The following is a 17,833-nucleotide window of genomic DNA, read 5'->3' as shown; positions in this document are numbered from 1 at the left end:
ACTCTAACAGCACTGGCTGCATGGCAGGTACTGTTAGTGAAGTTTCCCTTATCTGGAGACTGTATCACCTTCTTACAGAGGAAAGAGCAACACAGAGAGTGTCAGCAGCCTGCCGAGGCCACACAGCAGAAGTAGCGCTCACAGCACCAGTACCAGCTGCCAGTCACTGTACTGGTCAGCTCAACCTGGAGGGCCACGGAGAGATAAAATTCTTCCTCTATGTTTCCAATATCTTTTGTGTTTTCTTTATAAAAAGTGGGGCGGGGGAGGAAAGTAGCTCAGGACTTAAGGCCATGCAGTAACAACCCAAATACCAGAAAAGTGTCCCTGGGCTCAGGCAGGAAATCTTCCCATGTGCTCAGTGGGCCCCATGCTGCCTACCACACATGTTGTCCCAGAAGGAGCACCTGGAGGTTCTGGCTGGGAGAGTGGGGTCCCAGTTGAACAGTGCTAGGGACCAAGCCAAGGACCCTGCACAAAGACAATCTGAGCAGACACTGAGTTATTTGGTGGAAGAACTAATTTCCCAGCCTAACCTTTATCATAGAACCTTTGGGTCATAAGGTACTAACTATATGGAGGCCCTGATCCAGCTCCTTGTCTGCAAAGATGGGGGAACTGAGACCCAGAGGTAAGGATGAGAGTCTCCTGGGTTTCAAAGGCTTTCTTGCATTTTCCTCCCTGGCTTGTAGGAAGTACAGGCAGCCCTGCCCCACTCACCCTGGCTGTCTTCTGGCTCACAGAAACACTTCTTCTCCTCAGGGAAGCAGTTGCAGTTACCAAAGCCGGCTTTAATCCCCCAGCGTTCCCCTGGCTCATGCCCACCAATGATGCTGCCGCCCCCTGGTGACAGAGGAAGCCTACTTAGCCTCTTGGGTGACCTGAATAGCTAGCACTACCCAGACAAGAGTGTGAGAAGTCCCTCCCCACCTCATGTCAATTGCTCACACCCAGGGTGGGAAGTTGAGGGGTGGGGGGACTGGTAATGAGCTCAGAAGTCCAGATCATCTGGACAGGAGTCTTGGCATGACCTATTCCCAAGCCAGTTCCCTGGTTACAGTGGATGGAAGGAGGAACCCATAGGCTGCCTGGTGCCTTTGTTAAGGCCCACATATGGCTGCTTTTCAGAAACAGAGAAGGGGTAGCAGGGGTGACCAGCAGACTGGGGGCAAAGAACTGCACCCCTGTGAGTAGCCATGGTGACAATGAAGTGTGGGTCAGGGTACCAGACTCCAATATTTTGTGAGGGAGACAGCTCTTCATTAAATAAAATGTTAAGAAAAGGCCAGACTGTAAAACCCAGGAACATGGTTGGTTTGGCTGAATTGCAGGAGGAGTTCAAGCCTCTCTTGCTTGCCATGCAACCTCCCTGTGCCCTGTCCCAGCTTACATGGGCTAGGTAGGCCCCAAAGGGTGCTTACGGAGGCAGTCCTGGGGGCAGATGTTGTGGTTTCTGATCTCTACAGCATCACAGTGGCCATCAGGGCAGGTCCTGATGCTGGGGGAGCAGGTGGAGAAGTTCCTGGATATACCTGCAACACACAGTGGGCTGGTCACTGCTACATGGGGGTGCTGCTCCTACAATGCACTGTAGGCTGGTCACTGCCTTGAGGTGGCACAGCCGTGGACAGAATTTCAGAGCCAGAAGGGCAGTACCCTAGGCCTTGAGGGCCAACCCTGCCCTTCCAAGGCCTGAGCAGAGGAAAACCACATATGCAGCCTCACCAGCAGGGGCACCCCTGAGAAGTACTTGTGGGTCCTGAATGCACAGGGCAGTCTGGGTGATGAGGGATGGAGGGTCCAGCTGTCCCAGTGCTGTGCCTGCCTCACACTCAGGGGACCAGAAGAGTCCAAACAACACTAAGCCAATCTCAAAGTTGCACCATGAGAGGGACCCTCATAGTGGTAGTTGCAGCTTGGAGTTAGCTGTTCTTCACACATAAGCCAGCTTAGGTTCTTCCTGTTCTCTGGTCTGGGACCTCCCAGGTAGAGCCTCCCTGTTTCCTGCATGTCTCAACTTTGGCCCAGACCTTCCCAAGCTAAAAGGGATTCCAGCCCTGAGGACCTTTGTTCTGTTGGCAATGGACAGCCTGAATGTCCTCGGGCCCCCCATACCCTGGACTCATGCTCACTTCCAAGCATCAGGAGCCATGGTAGGATCAAGCTCTGGGGAATAGACAAGGATTGAGAAGGACCTGCACAGACCCCATTTTCACTTGGCTATTATCACCCCTCTTGGTTGCCTGGCCACATGGCCCTGGCTATGTATGGGGCCTACCTTTACCATCTCCCTGTCTCCATTCACACCTGCCCGTCAGAGAGCCCAGGCCACCGCACTCCTCACACTCAGACCGTCTCTTGCTGACTGCACAGGACAGGGGGCAGCCTGGCTCCTCAGCCATATCTAGGAATAGAAGAAAGCAGGTCACAGGAGCAAGCCTGAGCCCATTGTCTAGCCAGCACCCATGGACAGAGGCAGCACTTGCTGAGCTGCCCCCAATGGGTCGAACTTAAACAGGAGGTAGTAACTCAACACCAGGTGAAGAAAGTCATGGGGCTGCTGGGAGAGGGGGGTGGCACTGTGGTCACAAAGAGGGTACAGCTATTGGGCTGGGATACTATGGAGGAAGGATGTGAGGTGGCCAGGCCAGGCCACGGACACCAGAGATGCCCAGTTAATCCTGAATTTCAGATAAACAGTGAATACCTGCTTTGTGTAAGTATGTCCCTAATATTTTATTGATATATCTAGAAATTTATCTTCCAAAAGACTGCAGAGATTTCATGGGACGTACACCAAAACATTGCTTTTTTTTTTTTTTTACCTGAAATTCAAGTTTAACCAGGATGCTACGTGTTTTATCTGGCAGCCCCAAAGCAAGCACATGTGCAGATGCTTTGATGGCGGTGATAGGGATCAGCTCTGTTTACTATGTAGTCCTTGGGTTGAGCTGATTCATACTCCCCGCTCTGTCATCCTTCCAACTCTGCTATGTGGGGTGCAGTGTTATTTTTATTTTATAGAGAAGGGGACTCAGGCTCAGGGAAGCCACCAGTTCATGAGAGGGAGCAGGACCAGGTCCCTTCTGTGTCAGGGAAGCCCATAGCAGTATCATGTCTCATCCATCCCTGCCCTCCCTCCCTAGGGCCACAGAACTCACATGTCCCCTCCATGGTGACAAGCAATGGGGCCTGGGCCTGCTTGCGGGTTGTCCGGTCAGCAGCTACCACTGTGTACTGGAGCTGGGTACACTCAGGACGTTGCAAGGCCTCCGTGTCATTCACGAACAGGGTCCCGGTGGCGTCCTCTACTGAGGTGACCACTGCCAGGGCGCTGCAGTTGGCACCAGAAAACTGCAGTTTATACTGCACATGGATGCCAGTGAACTCCTGGCAGTGTTCCACAGAGACTTTCCCAACCTAGGTGTGGGGCAGAGGGGATGCCTTAGCTGGGTAGTTAAACAGTTTTGTGATATTGGCTGGAAGGACTTTTGGTAGTCTGAGTCCTGGAACAGTCCCCTGCTCACCTGAGAATGGAAACCCCCCACCCCCCTGAACTCCTCATCCTCCATGCCCCATCTGCCTCCCTGGCTTTGCCCCACCCTGCCGAGGCCATCATATCACCATATACCCCTGCTTCTAGGAGCAGGAAACTGAGGTCTGGTTTAGTGGCTGGTCCTCTAAGGAAAGGCTGACACACTGGCTCATTCCTCACTGACTCCCTCATTCAGGCACAAAGGCCTACTGGCTCTCTCCTATGTACCATGCTTTCTGTTTCTGGCCAGGCCAGTTTTGCCCTAGGGATCACCAGTTCCTTTTCTCACAGCATGTGGCTGGGATGGCCCACCCCTGCCAGGTCACCAACCTGGTCAGAGCACTGCAACTGGCCACATGATCATGTACAGTGGTTACCTGTCTCATAAAGGACCAGGGGCCTTCCTGGGACTTTGGCTAAAACTCTTTGACTCTTTCCAGGGAAAGAGGGGACTGCCTTGTCATATCCTACCGTCCTTGATATCTCCCTCCAAGAAAAGCCCAGGGTGGTGACAAGTCAGGGAGTTTGGATATGTACTAGGGAGGAGGAGGATGCCTTCCTCTTCCTATGCTGGATCCAGGTAGTTGCTGGAAGTGAAGGGGCCAGGGGAACCAACCACAGAAACTACAACAAAGACAATAATATGTGGCCCTAAACATGACATCCACAGCTGCTCTGTTAGGAGGAAGCAGCATGTTAAACCATATGCCTGCTATAATTTCAAGTAACTATTTTTTTTAAGATTTCATTTATTTATTTTTAGAGAGGGAAGGGAGGGAGACAGAGAGAGAGAAACATCTATGTGCGGTTGCTGGGGGCCATGGCCTGCAACCCAGGCATGTGCCCTGACTGGGAATTGAACCTGCGATGCTTTGGTTCACAGCCCACGCTCAATCCACTGAGCTACACCAGCCAGGGCTAAAGTAACTTTAACAGTGCTTACATTCTAGAAAGAACTGCACCAAAATGCCAAACACTGATGTATCTTCTTTGATGAATACCGATTCCTCTTATTTTTCTACTTCTAATCATTATACTCCTGACAAATATAAATATACTTACAGTAGAAAAGTGGAAGTGCTCCCCACCTACCCACATTCCCCAGCAGAAGGCACCATTGTTCATAAATTCTCATTGATGAAGTTTTGTTTTTGAACATATGGAGCCATGTGACACCAACATTTCTGCAAACCACTTTTTAATTTAATCTTCCTGGAACATCTTTCCAAGTTAGCATATGTATATTTACCTGGTTTTGCTCTTACATTAGTACAAAACATGCCTTAAAAATACCAAGAAGGGAGAGGACCTGTGTCCATGCCTCTCTATAAGCCACTCTGTGCATTTATTAGCTCGGGGATGGGGTGTCACCCACCCCCAGCCTAGCTTACAATCTGCTAGACTCCCCACCCCACAACCTCCCTCCCAGGATGGCAGTGGGCTGAAAGCTCACCTGGGCAAAGTGGCGAGCCCGCCTGTTCAGAGTGAAAGAGTAGGCACTGGGCAAGTGCAAGCTGACTGGCAGCACAGACACATTGAAATGGAGGAGGAGGGTGCCCTTCCCTGGGCCCTGGAAGTCTGAGTCGTTGACCAGCACAGCCAGCTGTAGGGTGCGGCTCTCTGAGATGGGGAGGCTGCGGTTGAGAACAAGCCCTGCGGGTAGGGGCATGGTGATGACTGCCCCATGCCACTGCATGCCTACTCCCAGATGCATGCCCTGCCCACACATGCACATGGGTGAAAACAGGTACTTTCACACACACAGTACACAGATAAAAGATCTAGCAGCTGGCAATAAGTTAGAATCATTGTTTAAATGTTAGCTGTTGTACTGACCAGGAAGTCCAAAGAGCCCTTCTCAGCTGGGAGGTAATGTGTATGTTATGTGTATGTGTGTTGTGTATGGGGCATATGTGTGTTTCTGTATGGGGGGTATGTATGGAGCATGTATATGTGTGAGGGTATGTGTGGAGTATGTATGTGGTATGTATGAGTGTGTATACATGAGAGAATGTATATGTGATGTGCATGAGGTATATGTGTGTATCTGTGTGGGGGTATGTATGGAGTGTATATGTATGTAAGGGTATGTATGTGTGAGGTATATGTATAGAAGTGTGTGTGTGTAGGAGTGTGTGTGTGTGGTGTGTATGGGGTGTGTGTGTGTGTATGGGGTGTGTGTCTGTGTGTGTGTGTATGTGATATGTAGGCACATAAGAGGTAAATATATAACACCATCAAGGCCCTGGGAACAATGTGCTGGCCCTCCAGTTCCCCCAGAGAACTCTCAACAGTAGCAGCCTCCAGTGGAGCCTGGACTCCACAGCCCACCCCAACCCCAGTCTTGGATCTTGTATAGCTTGGTGCATTGGCCATGAGCCAACGCTGTGGTTTTAGCTTCATGGAGACAGAAAGATGGAGGTAGGGGGCTCTGGTACAGAATACAAAATGAGCATGCCAGGGTATGGGTGATGCTTGCCCTCACACAAAGCAGGAGGCCTGAATTCAAAGGTTTGGTAGTAGAGGGAAGGATGTGAAACACACAGAATCAGGCCAGGCAGAAAAGGGTAAAGGTACCAGTGACTTGGGTTCCCCCAGAAGCAGATCCCAAGACAAGGATCCAAGTATAAGTGGGATATTTGGAAGGTGATTACAGAAAACATGGGCAGAAAGGCTGGAAAGGGAGGCATGCAAGCCAAGCAGTTAATAAAGATGCCCTGTGCTGTAGGAGAACACTGCTGGCACCTGGTGCCTAGCCCTGCAGGTACATTCTAGGAGCCAAACAGGACAATTGTCTCAGCGTCTTCCAGCTCAAGGGTGTGGAGCTGCTACTGTACACCAATTGCTGTTAGTAGAGAGGTGCTGGCAGGAGAGGGGTAGGGTAATAATCCCTACTAGGCACTTAGGCACCTGAGGTGCAGCAAAATAGATGCCAGGATCCAAGGAAGGACTCAGGCAATGACATACGTGTATGCAGTGAGCCCTGGTGCGGTCAACATGGGGATGTGTGATAGGTCAGCCATGGGGTAGTTCAGGGAGAGAGGACAGCTTATAAAACCCCACCAATGTGGCTGAGGCAAGCCCAGCAGAGACAAAGGGCTGGGCAGAGGGTGGAAGGAGCAGCTGCCTGGGGCTCAGAGGGCCAGGCCAGGTGGTGTGTACAAGGTGCTTCTCTGCCCGGGAACAGGGGCTGCCAGTTTCCTGGGGGCCCAGCCAGGCCATGCTCAGCCTTTCTTACTGTAGTCATGCACGGTTGCTCGAATGAGGCTGCCGTTGGCCTGGACCAAGGTCTCATTTGGTGAGTGCTCCACACGAAAGGTCTGGAGGGCCCAGGCATCTCCAGGGAGCAGTGTGCTTGTGTACCGCCTCAGGAGCTCCCCAGATGATGGCACCACATCGGAATCAAAGACATGCAGTGTGGCCACCACAGTACCCTGCAGAAAACAGGAGGTGCCAGTCAGATTTCTTTTAGCGTAAGACTGAGAGAGGGCATGAACCCTACAGGTGGACCAGGAATTCACACAGTTGGCTCTAGGGACAGACTGACTTGGGATCAAGTCTCCACAGGGTCACTTGCTAGCCTGGCCCAGTCATCCTACTTGGGCCACTCTGCCACACCTACCCTATGTAACAAATATGATAGGCATATATAGACTTTCTATAAGGATGCATTAGAGCAGGTGCCTGATATTCTACTGACAGGCCTCATCCAGGCCCCCACAGAGCAGAGACAGCACTCCATTCTCCCCTGAGGCAGCCATGCCTCACAGGGTGGAGAGTTAGCTCAGTAACGCTCAGCGATACACAGCAGAGTCAGGATCGATGCCCAGGTGTATTTCAGAATGTTTTCCTTCAAGCATCTGTACACTAGGCTGGAGATGGTTATATGGAAGGTTCTAAGCAAAGTCACAGGGCACCTCTGTTCTCTTTGCTAATCAGGTTCCCTGCTGTCACCCCAAGGCAGCCCTGCCAGACTCAGGGACATTTCTTTATAAGATGTGCTTTTTTTCCCCACTGGCACCCTCACCATCCTAGGGGTACCCAGAGAGGCAAACAAAGACAGCATACCACCTACCCACTCTCCCACCGCTACCTCCAGCTGGCCTGCTGCAGGACAGCCTAAGGCCCAGCAGGTGGCAGTTCACTCCATGTATGTGACCAGAGAGGGTTGGGACTAGGCTGGGTTGAGGAGCTGACCCCTCAGATTTTCCAGTCCTGCCTTTTTCCACTCCCGGGCTACCCTCCAGGAACCTCAAAAGCCCAACTGTGAAAGTTGAGTACTGGTGGAAGAAAGTGTCCTCCTGGCTTGCTGCTATCCTCTACCCTCCTGGGGGCACAATGTATCCCCAGATGCATGCCCTCAGCCTTGTCTGCTTGCTGGGACAAAAGCTGGGCTCCCAGGGCCCTGGCTTCCCCACTCAGGGGCCAGTTGGGAGCTCTTGCCCTGGAGGCAGGCAGAAAGCCCTGTAACATAACCAACAAATGAAAAACTAGAGGGATGGTCATCCTTATGGCTGGATGGCTAGACAGACAGCCAAATAGACCAAGGAATAAATGGTAGAGGCAGAGACAGACACTGAACAGACAGACAATAGACAATGGACAAGCACATGGGGTGGGGGCAGGCACCTCCTTCCGCTTGAACTCCACTATGGCGCTAGCGGTGTCATCACCCTTGAGGAAGGTAGGCGGTGAGTCGTCCTCATCATACACAGTCACGGGAAAGGGCACCATTATGTCCTCATCACGTGTGCCCAAGTGTACCGTGCAGGCAGCCACCAGCTCATACTTCTCTTGGTGTTCGCGGTCCAGGGCCCAGCGCATGCTCACCTCTAGGCTGTCTGAGGCGCAGTGGAAGGGCAGATTCTCACCTGCACACCAAGCAGACCAGGAACTGCCAGTGTAATTCTGGGCTGGTGACATGCTGAGCTGTCTTATTCAAGGGCCCAGCAGGAATGGTGGCATGGGAGGGGCTCTGTGGGGCTCCCCCTGCTTGGCTAAGCAGGGGACACAGTACTCCAAGAACAGTCTGCAAGACTATATGCTAGTGAGCTTTCCTGTAGCTGCAGCCTTCTCTCATGCTGACAAAGGGAGTGGGGACTGAGAACTGGGAGGCCTGTATCAGGTCCTCATCCTCATCACTTATGAGGATGCTATACCCCTTGCCCACCTTGCCTCAGCTGTGGAGTGGCACTAGCTCAGCCAGGTTACAGGCCTAGAGATCCATCTGCCAGCATTTGCTGCTTTTTGAAAAAATGTTAGTTTTTTTAAATTATGGAAGCAATATGTGCTCATTTTAGAGGATCTGGGAAGTCATAATCCCACCACTTGAAAACAAACACAGAGGACATTTGGTGAATAATTTGATGTTAACACACAATACTTCTGACTGGCAGATTCTGCATTCCCTCTCTATAGCTCCTGGCTGTCTGGGCTAAGGCTGGTTGCTGAGCTCTTCGTTCCTGTTTCTTCACCAGAAGGTGAGTGGATGAGAATAATGTGCCTGTTTCTCACCAAGCACTTCTTTACATTTATCAACTCATCTATCTTCCCACAACTTAGTGTGGGGAGAACTAGCAACAATGACGTACTCTTTAATCCAAGCCTGTCCTGGAATTTCATCCCCCAGGAAAAACCCAAAAAAGGGGAAATGCCAAAGGCTTAAAGGTCAACACAGGAGGGTTATGTCAACTCCACTTGGTAGGAAATCACAAGACTCTCACATCACAGACATATACTAACATATGGATTATACATGTGGGAAAGGAATGCTTATCAAGTAATATTTCCCTCTACTGTTGATGGTTACAAAAAGAAAACATGCTCAACATAATTTAGTTATGTAAATTTTAGCCAAATGAGCAGCATGATAAACCATATGCTTTGCAATAATCTTGCACGAAAAGAGTTATCCCTGCCATGGGGCAAACCAAATGTGATGGGGAAGGGTGCATGATTACTTTTATTTTGAGAATTTTTTAACATTATTACTATGTGTGTGCAATAAACTTGGTATGAATCCAGGTTCCACATACTAGCCGTGCCCTCTGTGTCCTCTTTGAGTCCCAGGTCCTTGTCTTTAAATAGTGTCTCACATGACTTCTCAGTTGCCTTTGCTCATCTCCACTAGGATCCAACTCCCTCCCCTCCCCTATACCACCCAGGACCAGCACATGGCCATCTGAAGGCTGGGCCATCTTGTCAAGTTGGCAGTCCATGTTGCTGTTTGGGTAGAATCCTGGAACCTTGTTTGGTTTCCTCTTCCTCTCAACACCACACATTCAACTCATCAAGAAATTCTGCTGAATCTTTCTTCAAAACATGCCCAAAACATGGCCTCTTCCCATTGCCCCTTGGCTTCCATCCTCCTCTACTTAGAGGAGGTTGGATGAGCCTCTACTCATCCTCTTGCTCAGAAATTCCTCACGTAGACTCCCAATTTTCTCCATGCTTCCCTCTCTAAACCACCCCACGCCACCCCAAATCATTCACAGCAGCCAGACTAATCTTTTAAAGATAAGTTAGGTCCTGTCAATGTCCTTCTCAAAACCCTTCTATGATTCCCTAGTCCCTCACTTGGAAGCTCTGCCCACTCCCCTGGAATTTCTCCGCCCTCATCCAATTCTGCTCTCCCTTGTCACTCACAATACTCCAGCTTCATGGGGTCTGACATCAACACTCTCAAAGGGGCTAGCCCTGCTGCCTGGTACCCTCCTACCCTGGCTTCAGTGCCTTCTTCCTTGGCCACCCAATTGAAGACAGCAGTCTCCACACTCCACATTTTCTTGACTTTACTTCCCACCTGGCCCCTTTTAGAGGCCACTTGATTTCCTAGTACATGTGTGCTTTCCATTGTTCACAGGAGTGGAAGCTGCAGGCAAACAGGATTTCTGCTGGTTTTGTCGTATCCTTAGCCCTTAGAGCATGCCTGGCCCACTGCAGGTGTATGACAGGTACTTCTGTAGTATTAAATGAATGATGTGGTGGTGAAGAATAAACTGCATGGCTCATATTGTGGGCTCGGAGCACTATGCATGGCACACAGTGGGCACCGAAGAATGGATAATGAGGCCGGCACTCACCTCCCAGGAGCCTATAGGCCATGCTGATGTTGGGGCAGAGGAACTGCATAGGCAGCAGGCGAAACTGGTGGAAGGTGCCAGGAGGTCTGTTTTCCCGAATGCGGAAGGAGAGCCCTGTCTCTGTGAAGCAGAGCTCCTTGGGTTTGAGGGAGCTACATGCTGGGAAGGTGGTGTTGATAAAGGAAAAGTACACACGGGCACAGCCTGGCCACTGGCATTCACCCTCACGTAGGGATGTGGGCAACAGGAAGACCTGGACGTAGGCAGTAAGCAGGGGAAAGCCACCATCTGCAGAGAGAGAAAAGTCAGGCCCAGTGGGGTATCAGCCACACCTGTCAGGTTATGTGGAACAGAGAGGGGAGAGGGCAGGAACTCCAGGGCTGGTGTAAAGCCCAGTCTTCATCATGGTCTGCAGGGCTCTGCTGGGCTCTCTGACTTAGCCAGTACCTCCCACTTGCCCTGTACTGACTAGAGAAGTACCACAGGCCCACCCCTCTTGTCATTCAGGTCTCAGCTCACTCCTCCTCAGGAAAGTGCCCTGAGTGCTGGGTCTCAGGCTTACCCTCAAGTCCCCTGTCCCTGGTCTGTGCCCCCATCTCCCCTGCCCCCCCACTGTTTCCCCCACCAGCTTCTCTATCACTCAAGCCTGGAGTCTAACACCAGATCAGGAGCTTCCCCAGGGTGACTTCTGCTAATGTGGGCCTCCCCTTCACACCCTCCCCCAGGCAGTTTCATTATGGAGCACTTCTGCAGAAACATAACCTGTGGTCAGAGTACCTAGCATCTAGAGGTGTGATTTCTAGCAAATTTCATCATGGGGCACCACAGTGGCTGCCCTTCCAATAAGGTCTAGACCTTAGCTAGAGTAGGGGACTCTTTCTGAACCCTCCTTCTCGGCCCTAGGGTAGTGGCTGCTCCTCGCATCTGCTTTTCCGTATTCATTAGTTCTCTTTGCCTCTTATTAGCCTGTTTTTTGTTGCTCCAATCCCATGTCATAGTTACTAATTCTCTGTACAAATTTTCCCTATTTATATTACTGATTTCTCTCCTGACTCTACCCAACAGGTGCATGAAACTGCTCTCCAATTATGAACAGAAGAGGCCTTCTATGCAATGGTACCCTTAGAAAATTCTACTCTGGCTTCTATCCCAGGGACCCTGGCTCTTAAAGTTCCCACAGATGGGAATGAAAATGATGACAAGTAAGTGCATGTATAAACAAAATCCATCTCAGGCATCATCTCCTTCAGGAGCCACCTAGCATGTGCTCTTTACTAGGGAACCCTGATTTTACTTGACAAATGCGTGCAGTCATTCATGGCTCTGAATGTAGTGCCAACAACCTGCATTCACAGGCTGCCTGCCTCTTACCCACACACGGAAGCTCAGGGCTGATGTGAGAGTTCACTAGGGAACTACTGGGTATACAATCACTGTTTTGTGCCACAAAGCCAAACTCTACTTAACACGCCTTCCTCCCTGCTGTGCCAGGGTCACACACATAGCCTTCATTTAGGCTCTGACTCCTGCTCTGAAGATCTATCTGGCCAACTCTTCCTTCTACTTCACTTTCCTCCTTGGCACTAGATCCAAATCCCCACCAGGTACCAAGGGTAGCTTTTCTTTAGAAAGTTCCAGATTATTTGTTAAATATAAACATTGGGATTCTTTCCAGCCCCTATTAACCCCTCTCAAAGCCCTAAATCCTTGTTAACCCAACTGGTAAAGTCATCTGGGTCCTGCATGGTGAGTGCACCCATATCCTCCACATAGGTCCTTCAAAATGCTAGCAGCATCAGAAAGCCCCAGGGCCACCAACAGCCCCCAAATTTGCCCTGGCTCCCTTGCCAGGCTGGATACAAAGTCAGGCCAACCTCTTTCACTCTTCAGCAGAAGTCCACTCTCTGAGCCTTAGTGTGCCATTGGCTGTGGAAAAAGAAGAAGGGGTCGGGGCAGGGCTTCTGCTGCCTTACTTCGGATGCTAAGCTTCGCCCAGGAGCTGTGGTCCAGACTCCAGTTAAGGTAGAGAAGGCCTGTGTCCTCCTGGATGCGAATCCAGTGTTTTCATGCAGCCGTGTGCCATAGACGCTGTAGAGGTGCTGGCCAAGGCGGAAGCTGGGTACTTCCTCAGGGGCATCACGCAGGGCGTGGACATAGAGCAGGGGCATTCCAGCTGGCTGGTCCAGGTACAGCTTCTCCCAGTAAGTGTCCCTGGAGAAGTAGAGTCCCAGCGGGGCTGCAGGGAGTAGGGAATTGAGTGAGGGAGGAGGAGGGGATGATGACTGAGCCAGGAGCAGGCCTCCTAGGCAGGCTGGCATTCCGTAGTGGCTTTATTTCATACTTTGATAAAAGATTCACATGGACCAAAAAAAAAATTTTCACTAATTTAAAACTCTGAATATAGTAGGACTCTCATCTGTAGTTCCAAGAACATTGACACAATTATTTGTATAGCTAAATACTAGCTTAAAATGTACTGCTTTAAAATAGGACATGGAGGAAAAGGAGCAGTATACAACAGCTGCAAAATCATTCTCAACTCCCCAAGCTTGATAAGCATGTAAACAACACACCTGGGGAGTTCCTGCAGGCTTTGGAATACATCACCTGGAGCCAGATAAGCAGGGCAGGGAAGAATCACCAAACATGAATCAAATAGCTTTACTACAGTCCTGGCTGGTGTAGCTCAGTGGACTGAGCGTGGGCTGTGAATCAAAGGGTTGCTGGTTTGATCCTTAGTTAGGGCACAAGCCTGGGTTGCAAGTCAGGTCCCTGGGGGTGCCACGTGAGAAGCAACCATGCATTGATGTTTCTCTCCCTCTCTTTCTCCCTCCCTTTCCCTCTCTCTAAAAATAAATAAAAATTAAAAAATAACTTTATTACAATACAACAAATTTTTATCTAAAGTTAAACACATTCCTACTATATGACCCAGAAATTCCACTACATGTGTCCAAGAGAAATAAAAATGACTTATTCACAAGTGGCAGGGCTACTCACAGTCACAAACAGGAAGCAACCATAATGACCTCTAGGGGTGAATGGATAAGCCAACAGCACAGCATCCTATGCACCAATGAAAAGAGATGAGCTATTCATATACACAATGACCTGAACAGGTCTCAGACATCAGGCCAAGCAGAAGTCAAGCACAAAAGAATACACATGGCACAATTCTAGACTGATTTTAGATGATAGAAATCAAACTGGCTACCTGTTGTGGGTGGGGAGGCAGCAGACTGGGTAGGGCAGGAAAGAATGTTCTGGGGAATATAAAGTTTCCATATAGTGATAGGGGTGTAGGTCACATGGGCACATCCATCTGTCAACAATGGACAGCCAAGATTTGTGCATTTCAACCTAAGTAAATTGTGCCTAAAAAACTGCTCACTGAGGGGCTGTGGGTAGGGTTAGGAAACTGCCATGAGAAAGGCAGATGCTGACCACAGTCAGCAGAAGGGCATGCACTAACCACTAGTGATCTAAGATGCTGCCAGTGAGTCTCAAATCTCAAGGCTTGCAGGGAATCCTGCTGGGTGTGGGGGAGAGAAGGGCAGCTATGCATCCACAAGATGGCACTCAGATCTGAGCAGCCTGGGTCTTCCAGAAGACCGTGAGACTACCAGCTCTTCTCACTGTGCCTAATACCTCCACAGAAGTGGGTCCTTCATTCTTGCTCCAGGGTACCAGCACGAGAACACTGTGTGATGGCTTGACAACTCAGCTTATGTCATGAGAGGCAACATAGCCTCTGCAGGCTTGCTATCTTGGAACACATACCCCTGGCCCTGGTCACTGGAAGAAACCTACTGCCTTTGGAGCCACCCTGAGAGGAAGGCCTTGAAGATGGGTCTTGTCAAGGGACAGATGCTTCACTCAGAGTGCCCCAGCTACCAGGAAAATAGGTGCATATCCAGTATGGTGCTCCTTCTCTGGGGAGTCTCCTAGAGGGCATACACTTTCAGTGGTTCAGGGCTGGGAGATGGGATGAACCAAGCTCCTGAGAGCCCTTACCTCCAAGGGTGATCCAGTCCCATTCCCAACACAGACTACATTTGCCAGGGCAGAATAGGCCCTTATCTGCTTTTGGCTCACAGAGTCCAGCCCTGCAGAATCCATATGGGGTCCAGTCTATTGCTGCCAAGAGGGATTTGTGGGTCAGGTAATGACTGTGAGTGGAAACAAACTTAAATGTACTTAAAATGCCTTTCAGATAGTCCCTGAAGCAGGGCATGGATGCCTTAGTGCTTCCTCTTGTCACACTTTTTGATGGAAAACACATGCTGCAAGGCGGTGTTGGAGGATGGGGAGAGGATGTGGGTGCAGGGCCAGTCTCAGGGGGGTATAGCCTGGGCAGTCTGAAAGGGCCCACACTTGGTTTAATGTTCTGCTGTCACTGTCTTAAAATTCTTCATAATTTTAGAACACATCTTTAGTACACATCTTCATTGTATACTGGGCCTCACAAACAATGCACCTAATCTCAGTGGATGAATGAGGAGAACCTATGATGGGCAATTGTGTCCATTTTCACAGCCCGCAGAGTGCTTGTCTCCTATGGATCTCAGTTTCTCCAGAGGAGGACATGCTGAAGAGAGGAGCAGCCAGTGTCAGTGCAGATAGGCCTCACCTTTGCATAGATATGTATTCTATAAACCTCTCACTTCAGATTCAAAACCACTGTGTACATATCCCTTTACTCCCCCAATTCACAGTTAAGAACACTGAGACTGGGTGGTAAGGTATCACTGAAGTCAAACAGATCTACATCTTGGAGTTCAGTACAATGGCTAACAAAGTTGTGGCAGAAGTCAGAATAAAGGCAGCTTCTGAGACTGTTGTGAGGGCCCAGGGCCATTCTAGATGACCACCTTGCCTCCACTGCTGGCACTTTTCTGCCAGGCAGTACCGCCTACCACCTGCCTCTGGTACTTTGGGCAGTCAAACAGCAGGACTTGCAAAGCATTACCACCCTGCCTTCCACCTCTGGAAGGCCACGTTGGTGAAAGAATTTTCAACTGATATCTAGTCTAACATCTTTTGCCTAGACAGCTTGGCTAGCATCATCCTCCAGCAGCATCTTGTGTTCTGATTCCTCAGGTTGCCCCATTGCCCTGGCATCACGCGAGGGGTGAGGGAACTGGCTTTTGCTCACACAGGGCAGGCAGGTTTTACACACGTGCCAAGAGACCACAGGATACTTCAAGGCTTGTGTGTGCACTACACACATGAGTGTTATATTGTTTGTGTACATAGGTGTGCAAGAGGATAGAAACAGAGGACAGGGCCCAGCAACCCATGACCCCGTCTTCCTCTCACGCTTGTCCCAACCTATAAGGAAAAGATTGCAGAATATAACATTCAATGGGATGAGTGCAATCCTACTCCCAGTAGGGCCTTCTTCAGTATCTCCTTTACAAGTAAACACCTCACGACTTGCCAAGTGGAAAACTGCAAGTTTCAGTTACCTAGCTATGGTTGCTTCTGCCTTTACATTTCTGGAGCCTGGCAAGGCAGGTTCCAATTCTCCATACTTGATTGGGATGTTTAATTGATTTATATTGATGCAGATGGAACAAGGCCCCTGAGTCCTCCTCTCCTCTGTTTATTAAGTACAACCATTCACAAGAGCACTGTGCACACACACACACACATACATTCTCATGCCTTTCTGGGACTCTCTGAGTACCTGCTCTGCAGTGAACAAGATCCTAGGCCTCATTGATGGAGGCCACTATAGGCACATAAGGGCTTTGCTCATAGCTTCTTGCTATCACACTGTGCTTTTTTTCTAGCTCCTGCTTCAGTGCCCCACTGGTTGGTAACAGTAATAGCACCCAACATGGGACCCTAGTTGGTCATGGAGGTCAATTCCCCACCTAAAGCCAAGGAGTGGGACTGTGGTTTTCCAGTTGCTGGGAATTTCTCTGCATGCCCACTAGAGGTGTTAGTCACTTAAACCACACCTGGCAGGTAGAAAGGAAATGGGTCTTGGAAGGGAATAAACTCTTGGAAGACGAAGAAAGGCCACCTGAGTTTTGAGGCTGCAAACCAGAATCTGGGTGACGACTGGCTGAGTTTTGGTAGCCTATTGCTTGACAAACATTGTTTGTGAGATTGGTTGACAGAACACTTCTTATGAGCATTTGTGAACTAATGGAGTTGTGGAAGCCAGTTTATCTATATGTTCCAGGTTGCCTGCTTCTTCTGGTCATAGGGTTGGGGCTTTTCTAGTATCCATGCCAGCAGGGGTTGTTCTGAGTTGGTTCCTAGAGTGGAGCCCAGTGGGTAGATGTTAATGGACTGGAGTGTGTACAACCATTATCCAATGCCTAAGAGGCATTGGCTTATTATTTTATACTTTGTGACCTTGGAATGTTTGGATTGTGGGGAAGGTGGCCCATGGATGATTCTTTAGATTACTGTATCATGTAATTGTCACAGTATTACCAACAGTTACACAAATAGGGTGGAAATCAGTTATGTCAAGGTGTTATGTCATTGCATAACAGGGCTTCACCATAGACAGATGTTGACTTGTTGGTGCAGAGGAGGGAGGGGGTCTGGAAACTTCTTCCTGACAGTAGGACACAGGAATAAAAGGAGGATGAGGAAAGAAGCCTCATTAATGCCCTGAACCCAGGGGACAAAGGTTTGTCGTGGGAGGATCTACTCCATCATATCCTCACCATTAGCTACCCTGAAATAGGGCCCAGAGAGCCAAGAGCCCCACCCCTCTATGTAGGAATGATGGGTCTCCCCTTTGAAGACCCATCAAGGCACCAAATTTTTCCAGGGAAGCCTCCCAATCCTTAGCAAGCCAGTTCCCTTTGAAGCAATATCCTATACGTGGAGTAAATCAGGGAAAGCCAGCCTGCTGGCTACTATTGGGCCTATACTCTGTTTTCCACTTCAGACTTACTGATTTGTAAGAATTCCAACCCCTCATAGGGAGCATCCACAGAAAATGGAAGATCTTGTCACTTCCATTTTTCCCACTCATCATCCAAATTGGACAGATGTACAGGCTCTCTTTAACATCCTGTTAACTGCAAATGAGAGATGGCTGGTTATAAATAAGGCTAATGAAGAGGACCAATGCTTCCACAAGAGAATCTCAATGGAACCCTCAACCCAGCCGGGGACAATTGCCCTTGACAGAACCTGACTTGGACCCAAATGGTGGAGACTTAGTCTTCCGGGAACATATTAGAGG

General features: G+C 49.7%; 1 protein-coding gene across 1 annotated transcript in view; it reads right to left on the bottom strand.

Moving 5' to 3' along the window:
* The window catches only part of RET (ret proto-oncogene), a 74,550-nt gene that overhangs the window by 20,769 nt on the left and 35,948 nt on the right, over positions 1 to 17,833 (bottom strand). Inside the window, 10 exon segments of the mRNA XM_028513177.2 lie at positions 721 to 843; positions 1,422 to 1,532; positions 2,279 to 2,404; positions 3,162 to 3,420; positions 4,989 to 5,188; positions 6,774 to 6,969; positions 8,165 to 8,406; positions 10,618 to 10,905; positions 12,591 to 12,677; positions 12,680 to 12,853. Of these exon segments, the coding sequence (XP_028368978.2) occupies positions 721 to 843; positions 1,422 to 1,532; positions 2,279 to 2,404; positions 3,162 to 3,420; positions 4,989 to 5,188; positions 6,774 to 6,969; positions 8,165 to 8,406; positions 10,618 to 10,905; positions 12,591 to 12,677; positions 12,680 to 12,853 (1,806 nt within the window).

Source organism: Phyllostomus discolor, chromosome 5 (assembly GCF_004126475.2).
Source record: "Phyllostomus discolor isolate MPI-MPIP mPhyDis1 chromosome 5, mPhyDis1.pri.v3, whole genome shotgun sequence".
Classification (NCBI taxonomy): Eukaryota; Metazoa; Chordata; class Mammalia; order Chiroptera; family Phyllostomidae; genus Phyllostomus; species Phyllostomus discolor.
Note: the sequence above shows the minus strand (reverse complement) of the source record. Positions and strands in the feature narration are given on the sequence as shown.